Source organism: Cryptotermes secundus, unplaced genomic scaffold (assembly GCF_002891405.2).
Source record: "Cryptotermes secundus unplaced genomic scaffold, Csec_1.0 scaffold160, whole genome shotgun sequence".
Taxonomy (NCBI): Eukaryota; Metazoa; Arthropoda; class Insecta; order Blattodea; family Kalotermitidae; genus Cryptotermes; species Cryptotermes secundus.
Genome location: NW_019745080.1, coordinates 2248832 through 2266450, shown reverse-complemented (window position 1 = coordinate 2266450; position 17619 = coordinate 2248832). Strand labels below are relative to the sequence as shown.

Here is a 17619-nt window from a genome sequence, read left to right as displayed (position 1 = left end):
GGGTGACTTGAACTTATTCATTTGACGCCAAGTTGTATCCGCGAGAGCTAACAATTAAATATAACTTAGCGCCATCTGTGGACTAGAACTTTATTGAAGGCCTCGGAGTGAAACCTGATACACTCGCCTAAGCGAGTTTCATTATAATCCACATGGGATCAAAAAGAAACAAAATTTGGCCCATCTCCGCCCACCAACCACCCGCCCTTAGGGGGGTGACTTGAACTTATTCATTTGACGCCAAGTTGTATCCGCGAGAGTTAAGAATTGAATATAACTTAGCGCCATCTGTGGACTAGAACTTTATTGAAGGCCTCGAAGTGAAACCTGATACACTCGCCTAAGCGAGTTTCATTATAATCCACATGGGATCAAAAAGAAACAAAATTTGGTCCACCTCCGCCCACCAACCACCCGCCCTTAGGGGGTGACTTGAACTTATTCATTTGAGGCCAAGTCTTTCAATGAGGTTCTAGTCCACAGATGGCGCTAGATTTATATTTAATTCTTAACTCTCGCTTATAGAAGTTGGTGTCAAATGAATAAGTTCGAGTCACCCCCCTAAGGGCGGGGGGTTGGTGGGCGGAGGTTGGCCATATTTTTTTTCTTTTTAATCCCATGTGGATTTTAATGAAACTCGCTTGGGCGAGTGTCTCAGGCTTCACTTCGTGGCTTTCCACGAGGTTCTAATCCACAGATGGCGCTAGAATTATATTGAGTCCTTAACTCTCGCTGATAGAAGTTGGTGTCAAATGAATAAGTTCAAGTCAACCCCCAAGGGCGCGTGGATGGAGGCGGGCCAATGTTTTTTTCTTTTTAATCCCATGTGGAGTTTAATGAAACCCGCTTGGGCGATTGTCTCAGACTTCACTTCATGAAATGTTTAAAACTGTAGCGCCATCTGTGGACTTGAACCACATGGAAAACCACAAAGTGTAGTTAAAATGTAGCGTCTTAGTATCTTATTGGGCTGTACAATCCGATCCTCTGAAGAAAGTTAATCACTTGTGGAGTGATGTTCAACAGATGGCGCTACAGTTTTAAATATTTTCTTGTTAACTCTTGCTGATTTAGTATGATCTCAAGTTATTAACTTCCTTCTTGCCCGCAAGTGCGGATGAGGGTAGAGTCCCACGCTTCCATAGTATTCGTATTCATATGAAATAATAAAAAACGCCATCAGCCCCATGGAGGGTGGTAGAGGACTATAGGACATCCATTGCTGCGCAACGGACAATGAGAACGCATGCTACCTATGAAACTGTCTACCGAACAGAGGCAGAATTGTTGAATTCCCGCGCCAACCGATAGGCCAGCTAATAAGTATTGCAGTTGACAGCGGAATTGGACCTTTCGACAAGGTGACTTCCATCTCGTCCGAGCGTAGGGTATAGCGAAGAACAGTTCAGAGGACCAAATCAATTTAGATTCGACGAGACCTAAGAAGAGAGGTCTGATCCAACGATAGCTAAGGATAGTTCAGATGCAACGAGCGATCCGAGAAGAACAAAGAACAGACTCTCCGCCGAGAATATTGATGCAGGATTGTATAACAGTTAAAGAGGAAACTTCTGGAGGCGTTATAAGTAAGAGTGATTATAATTTTTAGTGTAAACAAGCAACTGTCCAATAATCATATTCGTCTAATCAGAGACCCACATAAATTTCTTGCCGCGTTACCTAGGAAACGTGACAATATCTTTCGTATGACAGACAATAGGATGCATACCATAAAATCTCTAATAGGAAAAGTATTAACGATATTCGCGTTCTGATCTGTATAAAGTGACAAATAAAATATGCTGTCGTATAAATGCTCAAGATTTGTGTGTTCTTGATATAACGCCATGCAGTGTGGAGGCAGTACACTCAACAAAAATAATAGTAACGGTGTACCAGACTACACGGCGTCAAATTCTAGTAGACAGTTATCTGCATAGTCACCGCCTTGAGAGTATAGTGCAGTGTACACATGGGTTTACTACCCACGCAATCCAAAGGAAAAATATTACATGTTACCTGCCATTTTCGGAACATAATTCTGTATGTCTGGAAGCAGGAAATTATATTTACTTCCAATATGAAAGAAATTCTGTGTTAAAAGATTTGAGACACTGGAAATGTAACATGTAATTAGGAAGAAACATTCCCACGAAAATTGGCTTGGAATAGTCTGGTATGAAAGCCACACAAACAAAGTTGAACTACAGTACAAGGGGGTGGGGGTGCGCCCTTTAAGTTAAACATGAAAATTGAGGAGATTAGTAAGAACTTTCGTCAGTGCAGAAACACTGTCTCACGAATGAGCGGATTGGATCAGTAAGCAATTATAGTATCTGGCGTTTTCTCTCATAAATCTACTTATCTGTTAAATTAATCTTATAGTACAACTTCTTAATTACGTATTTAATTATTCTGAGATCATTACAAAATTTCAGTCTTCACGGCCGCTTTTCTTTATGTAATTTATGTTATGCAACGCCGAATACAATGAATTATAAATGTCGATAGAAGGGGTCGTGGCTTAATATACGGTACTATCAGGAAATCCTTTGCAGAAGAATTATGGAAAACCACGAAACCTTCAGCCATGCTAGTCGGTACCCTAGAGATTCGCAACAGATTCCTTCCGAATGGAAGTCACAAATATTACTAGTTGGACGAGCTTACTCTGTGGAATTGTTTTTTTTAAATAAAAATCTATAGAAGAAGAAACCTTGAAGATGTCACAGGTTTATAGGCCGAAATAATTTGGGGTAACGCGTTCAAGTACCGATCGTGGTAACTCCACTTCCTCATATAAATTTAAAATCACTGATATATGAAACACGCCATTGTGCAAATATCAGTAATTTGTCAGATTTGATCGATGCATTGGCCAAATTGAGATATTGTGACATGACGCCTGAAAGCCGGAATAGCAGAGCCAGAGTAGACGTTCATTGCTAGGTAACTACTCGGTAGATATTTGTTTCGAGGCTAGAAGGTGGATGGAACTACCTCGGATCGTGTCTATAGGTGTGGAAAACCCTTTGGTTGTGTTACCAGAAGGTTCATATATAATTCATTCCATTTCTCATGAATCTTGGGTTGAAACCAGTGAGAAGAAAGCTATGTAAGAGGGTAGTAGATGTGGCAGGGAAGGGTTCCAGTTGCGTCACGCGATACGGACCCGAACTGACAAGTGTTACCAAGTGGCCTTAGGAATCGTTCGAAGAGTGCGGTAAGCTCTTCATCCCCCCTCGTGACCCTCGTGCGCTGCATATAGTTTTTCTGCTTTGCTTATGCACCACCTGTTTAGTGTTTTCCAAACCACTCATTTTGCTTAGCTAAGCGATAAAACGTGACAAAACTGCACTGCACTGAACTGCTCCGGACAGAATAATCTCATACCACCGTCAAGCAAGGACAGAGAACTCGGCTGAAGTTTGCCCCCAACCCAGTATTGCGATGGGCTTCATGCTTCCTAAGAATGGATTTTAGTAGTTAACTGATATTTGTCAGAAGGTGAATGAAAGTGGCTTAGATCGCGACTGTAGTCTTGTGGAACATTCTGGTTCAGCTGTCGAAGAGTTACGGGATAGAAAATGTAAATTTCTCCCTGCGCTTAACTAATTAAGCACTACTCCATGAAGGCGTATGGGGGAGTGGATGTATAGATCCACATTTTCTTGACCGCAGCACTAGCTGGAGATGAGTGGTCAGCTTCAGGCCCCTGCCGCTTTACCCCTGGGGAAAGAGCCCCCGGTACCTATTGTAGGAGCTTGGGTGGGCCCCAGAGCTGGTCTGGACGATATGGAGAAGAGAAAATTCTGACCCTACCGAGACTCGAACTCCGGGAACATAATATCTTATATGACATGAGAAATGCTTTGAAATTTCTTTTTCTGAAAACTAAAGGGAAGAAATCTTCAGTTCTAGCATGAATGGAAGTAGTCACATGACAGACCTAGACATAAATTGTAGAATATTATTAAAATTGGTCCCCATGACATACGAATGGAAATTCTCGATTGAAAGTCAGTCAACTTTTCGGAGGCACCTGTCACCATCAACTTCAGGGCATAAGATTAGGGCAGGCAAGTGACCAGTGTGAAGTAGGTAACAAGAAGAGCTTCCTGCTTCACGCTGGTCTCTTGCTTTGATTGGAGGTGATTTATTCCTCCGAAATGTCGGTTTACTTTCAACGGACTACACGGCGTCAGAAAATTCTTCTATAATAGTAGTATTATATTTAAGCATCCTTTTGCATTGATGTTCCACTTATAGTCTATCAAATGTTCCGTCTATAGCGCAACAATCAATAACATTGATTCACACTTTAGTATCACAGTGTTCGTTATATGCATAAGATATTATGTGAAACTATTAAAATATTAAAATGTGTATGCATTATTATAATGCTACATGTTTCCTTATAAGACCATTTTCATGTAACATTTATGTGAGGAATCCTAAGAAACTATGCACTAATCGAATGTAATAACTTTTATTACTTTCGCTTCATTTTTTATGTTTTTCCTCTTCATATCCTTTTGCAGTGCCGCTGTTTCTGTATTTCGCTGGCGTGCTCGTGACTGTATGTTTCAAATGTACCTATGCGATCACTGAATACGGTGGGTCGATTGTCTTGAAATTGTGGGAGCCCCGACGTCTCACAAACCTATGAGCGTCCAAGGCCTGTTACAGGGATGGCTTTTACATCTTGAAATGTTAATTATCATTCACATATTGAAGAAATTCACCTCTTGTATGGAAGAGACATAACGTTGTTTGTCCTGTCTCTGCCTTGAGCCAGATAAATCTATTTTACAGCCCTCCCGCTAAGACACTTCGGTGTTATCCTTACATCTACACCTAGTCTACCACAATAAACACTTTCCCTTAAATAACAATATATATATATGGTTTCTATGTGAACGGGAGCTCATGGAGGTAGGCCTAGGCCCACTGGGGCTGTAGTGCCAAGGAAAAAAAATATGGTTCCTATCTGTATAAAACATTTATTAAACCATTAATTAGTGTTAATGTATTTGTTACGGGGCACGCGGTAGAATAGTTGTTTGAGCCAGTATGTTACAAACCGGAAGATTATGGGTTCGATTCCCAATGTCATTGGATTTTTCAATTGGCCTAATCCTTCCAGCCGCACTATGACTCTGGGATCGACTCAGCCTCTAACAGAAATGAGTACCAGGAATATTCCTTGGGGTAAAGGGCGCCATCTGTGAGTCAGTTGTCTAGAAAACTTGGAAGCCTCGACGTCTCACAGCCCTATGGACCTCCACGGCCTGTTACGGGGATAGCTTTACCTTTTCTTATCTAAATCTACGAGTATAGGCTACTTAAAATTGCAAATACCGAATTCGTACGTAATTTGAGTGCATGATTAAGAGCTTTGAGTGGGGTGGAATTAAACCAAGGACTGTCTCCCCTCTACAGATTACAAGCGGAAGGGAAAACAGACAAACAGTTTCTGTTCCCTTGAGAGCTTCATTGCAGCAAAGCATAACCGTTAAAACTGTACCAGTCCGGAGCAGTAGGGAGCGTTACACTTGAAGCAGCCATGTTCACGGCTGCTGACGGGGCGCAGATGGCAGCAAAAGGGAAAAATAGGAACGTCACGGGGGATGGGGGTTGCAGAGACGCGGTGAAATGTAGGCTAATGTAGTCGCCGTCTGCGTCGCATGTCCTAGTGACGCCCGCCATCGGTATCCATTCGCGACGCAGTTCTTGTGTTTTGCTGCTGTAATATAATACATTCTATATATACCCACAGACGCGTGTTTCAGACTTTTGTATAAAGTTTTCTGAGAAGAGTCTATTCATTTCTGATTTATTGTTTGCTTGTTGTTTATTAAATGACGCTGCCACACATTTTATAGCGTGGAACGAATCTTTGATCGTGAATAATAAATTGGCATGGATGTGGAAGGAAACCGTAATGGTCTGAATTAAGGTACTTTCCCGAGGATTAAAATTTTGGAAAAGAATTTTATCTTTGGCCGGGCCACCGAGTATCCTGACTAAGATTTGTTATGGTTTTTCTCAGCCTCTCCCAACAAATGTAGGGATAGTACATCAGATTAGGCAACGACCGATATCACATGTTAATTCATTATACTGTAACGTGAGTGCCCAAAGCGTTTCTAGGCAACGGCACGATAAACGTGTTCCCGCGAAATACGCAACAATAATGTGCAATAATGCAAGCAACGGAACTGTAAACACCCGTACATAATAGAGACACTTTTCTACGGGGTCAGCACCGCGGCCGTTGCTATGCTTCGGTAAACGGATTTTTTTAAACTAAAATTAATTCAAATCCTGTTAAATCCTTGTAGTCAACATCTGGCATTAAGTTCGTTAAATCATATCCTACGGATCGCACTCTGAATCTGAAAGCGCGGCTTCGACCTCGATCTGTTATTAACAGTCAGAGGGCATCATTCAGCCTGTTAACACCCGCAAGTGTAGTTATCTGGGTTGCCGCTTGGCGCTGGTGTTTGTTTACGCTGCACCAGCTGGTGCAAATGACTTGTGGTATACGGTAATTGTGGTTATGCTATCCAACCACACGTTACTTTAGTATAAACTGTATATTTATTCCACTTACCAAATATGACTTTCAGTTAGAAATAATTATGGTGCGAGTTAAGTGATGCATAGCAATTGTTAATTACCTAATAGTTTCTAAATATTTAACGTTCATATATTGTACATTGCTTACAAGACAGTCCCTAGTTTCGGGGAGCTTTTGTTTAAACCTGAAGGGTTTTTCTGTACGTCACTTTGCGCGGTATGTTATGTTACGTACCACTTTTTTAATATTGGTTTATGAGAAATTTTTGAAGTTATATATGAGGTGCATGTAAAGTAGAGGCTATATTGCATGACTAATAAACAAAATTATGTGTTTTTGACATTTTATGTACACCCCTAAAATTGTAATGAAATTCTTTTCAAATATGTCATAAAAGGTAATGTCCTCCCTGTGCTTAACAAATTAAGCATTACGCCATGATGAAGTTTGTATACATTCACGCATATATATTGTGGCATGTAGTCCCATTGCTAGACAATGACCGCGAAATAAACAAGTATACAACTGCCGTTACTGGGCAACGGCCCATAGACAGCCACAGAGGAACAGTGTTTTCTGTGCCAAGACATTATAAGCAGGACAAGTTAAGAGTTGCAGTTAGAGAATTTCTGTGGTTCAGTCCTTGTGAGCTGTTGCTCTGAGAAGCTGGTAGCTGAGGCCGGGGACAGGTCGGGAATCCAGAGGAAGGGGAACGCCCGTCATTGAAAGCCACTACCAAGCAGCGGCTAGTGAAGACTGTAACACACTGAGAAGACCTAGTATGTCCTATAGTGATTTGTGAAGTGTGTAGAACAGCGAGAGTATACTCCGTAATTGTAGTTACGAGTTGTAAGGGTTCAACACATCCGATTACCAATCCAGACCACGTCTATAGTCATTCTAGCACGTCACAATATACAAGAAGTTATGGTAAGAACTAATTGCTTACTTTCCTTGTATATGACGCGGACCGCATAGAAGACGAAAAAAATTTCGACACGCAGCAACGTGATCTCATAAGGCTCCTAACAAAAAATAGGGGTAATACACAGACGGATACACAGATAGCAAGACGATCTCATGAGCCTCCTTTCATCATTTAAAATTAAGGAAATTAGTTCATTAAAAGGGAAATGATTTCGATAAAATTTTGCTGTGAGGCAAAGCTACCCCTCTAACAGGCCGTGGAGACGACGGGGCTCCCACAATTTCTAAGACAGTCGGTTGACAGATGGCAGTGAGGTTGTCAGCCGTACGCGCCGGTCACCGTTACTCTTACCTTTACCCCCAGGAAGATTCCTGGTACTCAAGCCTCAAGCCTCTGTGCCCCAAAATTTTGCGGATCTGTATTTAATGTCGTTGGGATAATGCAGTTTTCTTTCTACGAGTAAGTGATGTTATGTCTTCATTATTTTATAAGAATCTCACGCCAGACTTTACAAAATACCGCAGTTTGTATAACAGTTGCATCAAGGTTTTGTCTGCCAAGCAGTCCGGCTTTAATATCTGCAGGGTAAACAGGTGTAGCTCTTCTCCACATGGTCGAAACCTCCTGTGTGGGCCACTCATCTTCTTACTACGTAGATGGGTAGGTGGGCTCTTTCCTCGGCGGTAGAACAAACGGGGCGTGAAACTGACAACTCATATCCAACAATGCTGATTCTGTACCTCCATTGCCTCATACATCTTCACGGCATGGTGCTTAATTAACACAAGAGTATGAATGTATGAGGGGTAGGCCTTCTCGGCCCTTGCACCGCGACCTACAGTGGTCTATTATGCTTAACACAAGGGTAACTTCACTCTTTACTTATCATCATCATCATCATCAACAACAACAACAACAACAACAACACTGGCAAAACAGCCCTTATTTGAGCCATAGACTTCCTTAGAAATTTCTGTCAGATTGTATCCGGTTTTACTTCTTCGAATTTCGCAGCAATATTTTTTTTTGTACAGAGCAAGGTCGTCATCCTTGCATCGATCCCCCAACCTGGAGTGCCAAGCCTCTGTATTTGTGTCCTCCAGGTACAGACTGGCCCAGTTATCCCCTAGGCACCGGGTTCCCTTTTCGCCACCTACGACTCGCATAGCTGCGATGGGTGTGTTCTAATTTTTTATTGCTAGTGGGGTGGGACTAAGTCCCTTGCACTGCGGCCACTTCTGGCCTATTGTACCAGCCCCAGATGATAGGTGAGGGTGATTGTGGAGCAATTGGTGGAATGAAGATTGGCAGGGGAAACGAAGTACTCGAAGAAAACCTGCCCCAGCGCCACTTTGTCCACAACAAATCCCACTTGACCAGACCCGGGATCGAACCCGGGCCGCCGCGGTCGGAAGCCAGCGACTAACCGCTTGAGCTATGGCGCGGCCTTGGGTGTGTTCTAAGGAGCCTCCACACAAGGACTATTTTTAATTTTAACTTGGTATACACGTATAAGGAGTCGAGCCGGTCACAGTAGCCGCACGGTCTATGGCATGAACTGTCTTCCCTCGCTCGGAAGCTTTGAACGTGTGTTCGAAACCCACTCGGGGCATGGATATTTTGTGTGTGTATGTTTATTCTATGTTTGTGTTATCCTGTGTTTAGGTAGCAGCCCTGCGACGAGCTGATCACTCGTCCAAGGGGTCCTACAGTCTGTGAAAAATAATTACTGAACTGAATAAGCGGCCTGGGCCCTCGAAGAGTTGGTAGAGCCATCTTTAAAAACAAATATAAGGAGCCGGGATAGCACAGTCGGTATAAAGAGTGGCTACGGGCTGGACGGCCAAGTGGTCGCAGTTCGAGTCCCAGTAGGATCAAGAATTTTCTCCACTTCGTCCATATCGGCTCTGGGGCCCATGAAACCTCCTTTCCAATGGATACGGGGGCTCTTTTCCTGGGGGTAAAACGGCAGGAGCGTGAAGCTGACAACTCACCTCTAGCTACTACCGATGTCAAAAGAACATGAATCTATACATTTATACGCCCTCATGGCATAGTGTTTAATTAGTTAAGCACAGGGACAAATTTACCTCTTACCTTGGTATAGAACACAGAGGGATTGAACTGTTATTCGATCAGTCGAGGAATGTATATCGAATGTATCAGCGGGACTACATTACTTCTTCTTAGCCACACTTTTTAATTCGCGTCTCTGAGGAATAAGTGTTCTTCTCAGCTCTGTGTTCTACAACGTGTATGCAGTGCACATACGAAAATCACATTTATGTGCAGTGCCGTGCTTTCCTACGCGAGTGAGGGGAGAGGGGATGTGTGAATGTCCTACTGACTGGTAGCAGGAGAGATTGGGGGAGTGATCATGGAGGAGGATGTAACAGAGCGAGGAACCGGGACGGAGATCACGCATTACGGAGCAAAATGATGGAGAGAGAAGAGTATATAAGAGAGACCACATGTAATACAGTCAGTGCGAGTGTGGAAGAGTTAGCAGTGGAGTGAGAGAGGGAATGCGGAAGGGGATCCAAAAATGACACAAAGTGCTCTTCTAAATATAACCGTTTTGAAGAAGCAGCAGACGGAAACAAAATAAATAGAGGGGAGAAAAAAAACGTTTAAGGTAATATATTTTTAAAACGAGATTCTCAATTTGGGGTTTCGCCAGTGAAAAAGAGTAAACATCTCTCCGGAAAATCAATTGTTTGTGGAACCGAATATGTATATATGTATATTATATGGATTTGTTTTGTGTGTATGTTTATTTAACGACGGTTTCTGTGTAGAGATTCGGTGTCATCGGATGATAGGATGATAGACGAGTTGGAAGGAAATGCTTATGACGTTATCAATGTACCGTCGCAACATCTGCCTGGAGAGACTGGGATAAATCACGAAACATCTCAGCCAGAAAACCCTGAGTCCCGACCGATGTTCGAATCACGCAACTTCCGGCTACAAGTGTAGGGCGTTATTTGTAGAGCGACCTGTTCAGTGATTTTTAGAACTTTTAAGATTGTGATTTGAAAGAGAAATACAGAATCTGTATAACTTTTTTTTTTATTCTGATTTATGTGGAATTCTATGTAAAGGACTTAGATCAAAGAGTAAGTAGTAAAGGTGCTTTGTTAGAGTGAGTTCACTTGATACGTCGGCCACAATTTTGCCTGTATACCTGTCCCATATTATGGAGAAGTCGGTGGAATGAGAATTGGCAAGGGAAACCAAAGTAGTCGGAGAGAGCATTCTCCGATGTCATTTGTCCACCACAAATCCCACATGATCTGACCTGGGCTCGAACCAGGGCCGCCGACTAACCGCCTGAGCTATGGCACGGCTAGTAAACGTACTTACTACGTAAGTACTTTGAAACCATGCCGAATGCAGATTTTGAAATGATTTGATACAGAAAAGACAAACTCATTCTCTATATTACTGAAGCTGTCACTATAATGCATTGTGACAAGCAGACCCATTTCTAGGAAACGGCCGAAATACGCGCGCGCAACAATAGAAGGGGTATTGGAAGAGGTGTCGGAAGTACTCTGTAGCGTAGTTGGTTGAGGCTGTGACCCTGGAGTCGACTAAGCCTCTAACAAATTTGTACCAGAATTTTCTTGGTGGTACAGGCTGACATCCTTATCACCATCTGTGACCCGATTGCCTAGAGAAAATGTGGGAGCCTCGACGTCTCACAATCCTATGGGCCTTCACAGCCTGTTACAGTAGTGGCCTTTACCTTTACTTTTTTTACGATCTTAAGAGCTCAGTAAATCCAAGTACAAATCAAAACCGCTTCTATAGTCACTCATGCACGTGGCAGTAAGTATTCGTAAGATCGGGGGCTGCCTGTACTACTGACGTCTGTAAGGCGTTATCCTTTTGAACCGTGAAATATGCTGAATCGACTGGACGTGTTTTATTCAGTAGTTATTACGATAGAGAATTAGTTTCAGAAACTCTTTCCTGCAGAATTCCGACTCTGTCAGTGATGTAACCTCTGGCCACATATGTGTTAATTTGACTTTCGACTGCAGTCTTGATATATGTGACAATCTCCTAAACACTTGTTAAAACACCTGAAAAGTTTGTGCCTCGAAATATTACCGCGAGTTATTTCATTTTCAGTTATGCATTTCAAACTGGTTATACTCTTTGGAGCCCCGTATTTAAGCATCTTTTTGCATTACTATATCTAGAAGTGTTTAAGTACTACACAGAAAGCGTGCAGTTACATATGAAATGACTTAATAATATTGGTGCAGTGTAGCAGTTCTGGCAAAGTAAGGCACCTGATTATGGCCATTTAGGGCTGAAACATCTTGTGTCGAAAGTGAAAGTGAAAGAAAGAACGAACAGTTTGTTGCATTGTTGACGGACTGCGTAGTGCATAAACGGTTTTAGATATTCTGTAAATTAAAAAGAAAAAAACTTGATGTAATATTATTGTAATTTTTTCCATGGTATATGTAGTTGTAATATATGAGAATCATGGTTTCGAATTTTGTAATAACTAGCTGACTGCATGGATCTAAGTCCTTCTATATGCTCGTCTGCGTGATGTCTTGTGTATGCTCAGTGATTGTTGTAATGGTATGCAAGGTACGCAAAACTAAGAGATACAGTCGATTACAGCCTATCGTTTCACCAAAGCACACCTTGCGTACCACCACAACATTCACTTTATTCCTGTCACCTGACGAAGGAAAATGAACAAGTTTTCGAAACGTTATGGTTTCAAAAAAAAAAACTGTGATCAAGGATATTTTCCTAAATTTTCTGTAATAATGTGCTTTTTCAAATAATTAATTTTAATTACGAGTAATTTTTCTTGTAATCTGAAACATTTCTTCAGGTTTCACATAATGTCGCGTCATGACCGGTTTGGAGTTCTACGCTCTGGCGATTTATACCTTCGGAGTTGGGAGCTCGAGAGAGAATCCTCACACAGGAACCTAGGACTCTCAGACAGTTCGTCGGACCAACAAGAGGACCAGCAAATACATCAGAAACATCAACACGACTTAAGACATTCAAGTGAAAACACTCTTTGTGTGAGTATCTTACTTAAATATAGTTAATTATATGCTGTAAACATCTGCAATGCTACAAATCACAAAATAGTTATACAGGGTGATTCAGAATAATTTAGCACTATATGAAAGTTGTTTTGTAAATGCTTTTCAAAATATATTTGTAATCCAGAATGTGCTTCATGTATTTTTCACGAATATTTCCGCATTTATGATAGCAATCAAACGCTAGCCACATCTGTGGTGGAATCGATTTTATGAAATGTGATTTTTTTCCTCTGAGATCATTCAAGTTCCCGTGCCTCTGATCCATATACGCGTTATGTGTGTATAACCATGTCCAACCGCTATAAATCACAGGGTATTAGATCTGCCGAACGAGCAGGCAATTCCGGAGGCCCGCCTGTTTTAATCAATCTCATAGAGAAAATGCCGTATAGATGAGCAGTAGCAGTACCGGGAAAGTGCGGACGAGCCTCATAAAGTTGAAACAACTGTTCGCCTGATAACCAAAATTCATATCTGCAGCAATATCTAAGAATATATCATCAGTCACAATGTTGTCGTCGAATAGTACAGGCATGTAGCAGTTGTTGCACCCCATACGTTGATTTTTGGATAATAACATGTTGTTGCTTCCCGCTGTGTATTTAGATTAATTAATGCAATGTTGATTGAATGATACTGATTTACATATAATGTTTGTAATGTCACTTTCACGGTTCTAGTTATTTATTTAGATTAATTAAGTGTAATTAACTAACGCTGTGCTGAATTAATAATATTCGTTTCTATATAATGTCTGTGATCTCTTATTTTTTAAAACGATGGTGAATTTAGATTAATTTTAACAAATAAATTAATTAATTAATTAGCGTTGTGTTTTATGTACGAATATGATGTTAAGTTGCATGATCATATTCTTGCATACGTAAACTTTGTCTAATACGTTTCATATTCAGGATGGCCCAAAACAAGGAGTTGCTTTATCGCCAGTGCTTTTAAACTTTTCTTTAGAATACGTCATTCGTAAAGTCTAGGAAAATCAGGTGGGACTGAAATTAAATGGGACAAATCAGCTGCTGGACAATGGTGATGGTGTAAATCTGTTAGGAGATTATATAAATAGCCTGAAGAAAACAGACTGCAGGAGTTGAGGTTCTCACAGCAGTTGTTATGAAGAGTTTTACTCTCTGGGATACAACGCCGTGTAGCCCTCTGAAAGTCAACCGATGTTTCGGAGGAACACGTCGCCTCAGTATTGAGGCTCGAAGAACAGGCCAAGCAAGAAACCAGCATGAAACTGGTTGCTACCTTCCGTTTAGCCTGGTAGAAGTTCACAGACTTTTTTACAGGAACGTACTGCCTAAATCTTCAGTGTCGTACAGTAAGCCAAACAACAGTTAAGAAACAAACAGCAAGCGTTTTCCTTCCTTATCTTACTCTTTACCCTGAAAGGGAGGCACTGTGTCCTCCGAAACGTCGGTAAATTTCTATCCAACGACACAGCGCTACATCTCAGAAGATAGTATTCTTCTTCGTATAATGGCTTCCTTTGTAACGTACGTTGGTCATTACCATGGAATTTTCTATTGATTTGCAGCGTCTGTCTACCTCTGAAGCTCCATTTCCACTTCTGCTTATTTTTGTAAGAGTGAAGTGTATTGAATTATAAGACAAGATGAGAGGCGAAGGACGGATAACTGTCGACAATTTAAGATTTTTGTTTCGTTGCTGTTACGTAGTACAGTTTAAATAGCCTGGATCGCTCTGGTTTATATTCCAAGCCTTCATGAAAGCACCCCCAAGACATTATTTTCTGATGACTGTAATCAACAGATCTTAATACAGAAGTCTTCAGTTTTACGGAAAATAGACGCCGATAAAACATGCTCCCCGTCGAAATAAATCTGATCTTTTAATCTAGCAGTGCTCTTTATGGTTCAAAATGTAAGTAATTTGCTGCGACTGAATCGTGTTCTTTTAAAGTCTGCGGGATGTAACGGCTTTCATTTCAGTACTAACTTGTAGTTAGGTACAATAAATAAGATAGCATCTGATGTTCGAATGCAGTGCCTCATAGAATAACGACCGAGGTATAAAGAGAGACTTGAGCCTATTTATAGACTGCATAATGAGGAGCTTCAAGTATAATTAGAATGAACAAGTGAAGGAGGATGAGGTAAGCAGGGCATGTAGCACGAATGGGAGAGAAGATAAACGCATATAGGATATTGGTGGGAAAGCCAAATGGAAAGAGACCACTGGGAAGACCAAGGCTTAGGTGGGTAAACAATATTAAAATGGATCTTAGAGAGATAGGATGGGATGGTATAGATTGGATTGATCTGGCTCAGGATAGGGACCAATGAAGGGCTCTTGTGGGCACGGTAATGAATCTTCGGGTTCCATAAAATGCTGGGAAATTCTTGAGTAGCTTCACAATCGCCAGCTTCTCAAGAAGGGCTCAGCTCTGTGTGTGTGAGAGTGATATTTTTGCAATTTGAGGTCTTCATGACAGCGAATATTAAGCGCACTCTCTTCTGAGTGTGACATTATCTTCTCTGTAGATCTTTACCAGCATTTCGGAGGGACAAACTGCCTCTGTCTTCAGGGTAGAAGAGGTATTTACAATCTTTTACCATGAATATGGAGCTACTTTGATCCTTCGATATATCGGTTATGATTTACCAGACTACACGGCGTTACATAATAGAATAGAGTAATATTTAGATTAATCCGCTCCATGCGATTCCACCCTGTTTCTTGAAGATCTATATTAATATTATCCTCATACGTGAGTGAGAAGAGGTTAATGTACTCTCCGATGTGACACTGTGGGATCTGTTAGATATTTGCCGAAGTTTCAGTTGGACATGATGCCTTCTATGACATCACACACCAGATGATAAGCTCCATACTTTCTGCCAATTGCTCATTCATCTCTTCCTTCAGTCTCCTTTTGTGTATTTGTGCAGTTCAGTTTTCTTGTGGATGGGACAGTACAAAGAAATTACGACCATCCGTGGCCCCACGGCGTCACTATACGCCTATCTTCAATGGGTCTCTTCCCTTCAGGTTTTGCCATTACAGTTTTGTATCAATTCTTTATCTATTCGATACGTGCTACGTACCTTGCCCATCTCATCCCTATTTATTTTGTCTTCCTAACACTGTGGAAGAGTACAAATCATGAAGCTCATGATAATGCAGCTTTCTCCTGTTACTGCCTCTGACCAAACATTAATCAAGCACGTACCTCGACTGTATAAAATGCCCTTTAGTCTATTGTCTGTGTAAAGGCGCGTCCACTTTACTCGTGCTCGTGTGACTCGCGATGCTCGCGAGTAATGTGGACGATATGACAAGTCACGAGACAAGCAAATTTTTAATTTCCAATTTAAAAACTATAGCCAATAAATTAAAATACGACTACAGCCTATACACACTACTAGTAAATATACGGATCCTCACACGCCGAAGCCTGGAGAGTAAGTGAAGTAGTGTGGACGAAGATTTACGAGCACAAGTAAAAGCCAGACGAGTCTCCCGACGAGCACAAGCCTGGCGAGCACGAGCGCGAGTAATGTGGACGCGCCTTAAGACATCTTTTAGAGTATAATATGCCTTGAGTAGGCAACCCCAAGTAATTAACTGACTAAAGCCATGTAGCTGAAACCCTCAGAAGCCAATAATTACTCAACAAATCAAGACATTTCCAGCACGTTATGGAACCAAAGTCCCATTGCCGTCTTAGGAAGAAATCACCACTGGTCCCCCATCCTGAGTCAGATAAATCCAGTCCACATTCTCCAATCCTATTTCTTACAGACCCATTCCCATCACCGTCTAGGGTTTGCTAGTAGTTTCTTTCCTTCAAGTTTCCTTTGAATGAATTCCTATACAGTTGATACTGGAGGATTTTTCCCTGGAGGTAAACCAGCCGGGGCATGAAGCTGACAGCGCACCTCCAACTAGTGCTAAGGTCAAGAAAATATGTATCTATAATCTACCCCCTCATACGCCTTCATGGCGTAATGCTTAATTAGTTAAGCACAAGGACAACTTTACCTTTCCTGCACGTTCTGCCTTCTCTTCATCTGTCATCCGCCTTGGTTTGATTATTCTAATATCACAGAAAATAACTCCCGTAAGTTCAGCGAAGTGTTCAGAATGGTGATTTTGGTTCCTATCATATGTTTAAGTAGAATCTGGTAAGCTTCTAATGATAACGTAATAGTCTACGTCACTATGTGATGATGACGCAACCTCAGAAATGTTTTAGACAGTATATATGGGTTTCATAGACTTCTGTGTGAATGGTGTGTGTGGATGGTAAGTACATTCATGTCTCGTTCTGTATTATGCCAATAACTTATCGATTCTGCATGAAGCTGCATGGGTGAGTTGCTTGAGAGGATGGCCTCGAACCCAGGCAACAGCTGAGGAACAGGGAGCATGGAATGTCACCAGTTGCCTCGCCACTGTGGCAACTTCGAATACGATTATGGAGCCATCTGTATGCGGAAGGGTGGCAAGGTATGAAGGGAAGGAGAAAGAATAGAGCGAGAAAGGGGGTACACATGGAAAAGGAAGTAAAGTAGGATGGGAGAGGAGGCGGTGTAGAAGGAAATACGATTCGAGCCAACTGAGTCTCTGAAGGCGGTGAATATTAATACTCTTCCGGGATGTGACGTTGTTTGGTACAGAATTTCCAAAAGTTTCTGGGGGTTTCGGAGAAATCTGTTGCTTTCTTCATCAGAGAAGAATAGGCCCTGAAGATGGTACCCTTATACCATTATTTATAGCGTCGTATCTCGGAAGTCGTCTTCTGACCAACAACTGGAAAAATAGAATATACAAAACTGTAATTTTGCCTGTGGTTCTGTATGGGTGTGAAACTTGGTCTCTGACATTAAGGGAGGAACATAGATTGAAGATGCTTGAGAACAGGGTGTTGAGGAGAATATTTGGACCGAAGAGAGATGAAGTGACAGGAGGTTGGAGAAAACTGCATAATGAGGAGCTTCATAACTTGTACTCTTCTCCAAGTTTAATTAGAA

The 17619-nt window shown here is 41.6% G+C and overlaps 1 protein-coding gene across 1 annotated transcript in view; it reads left to right on the top strand.

Annotated features, from left to right (window-relative positions):
• Positions 1–17619, top strand: part of LOC111874856 (protein O-mannosyl-transferase TMTC1-like) — a 514456-nt gene that overhangs the window by 470754 nt on the left and 26083 nt on the right. Inside the window, exon 14 of the mRNA XM_023870706.2 lies at positions 12379–12577. Coding sequence (XP_023726474.1) covers positions 12379–12577 — 199 coding nt within the window. The remainder of the gene's footprint in view (positions 1–12378; positions 12578–17619) is intronic.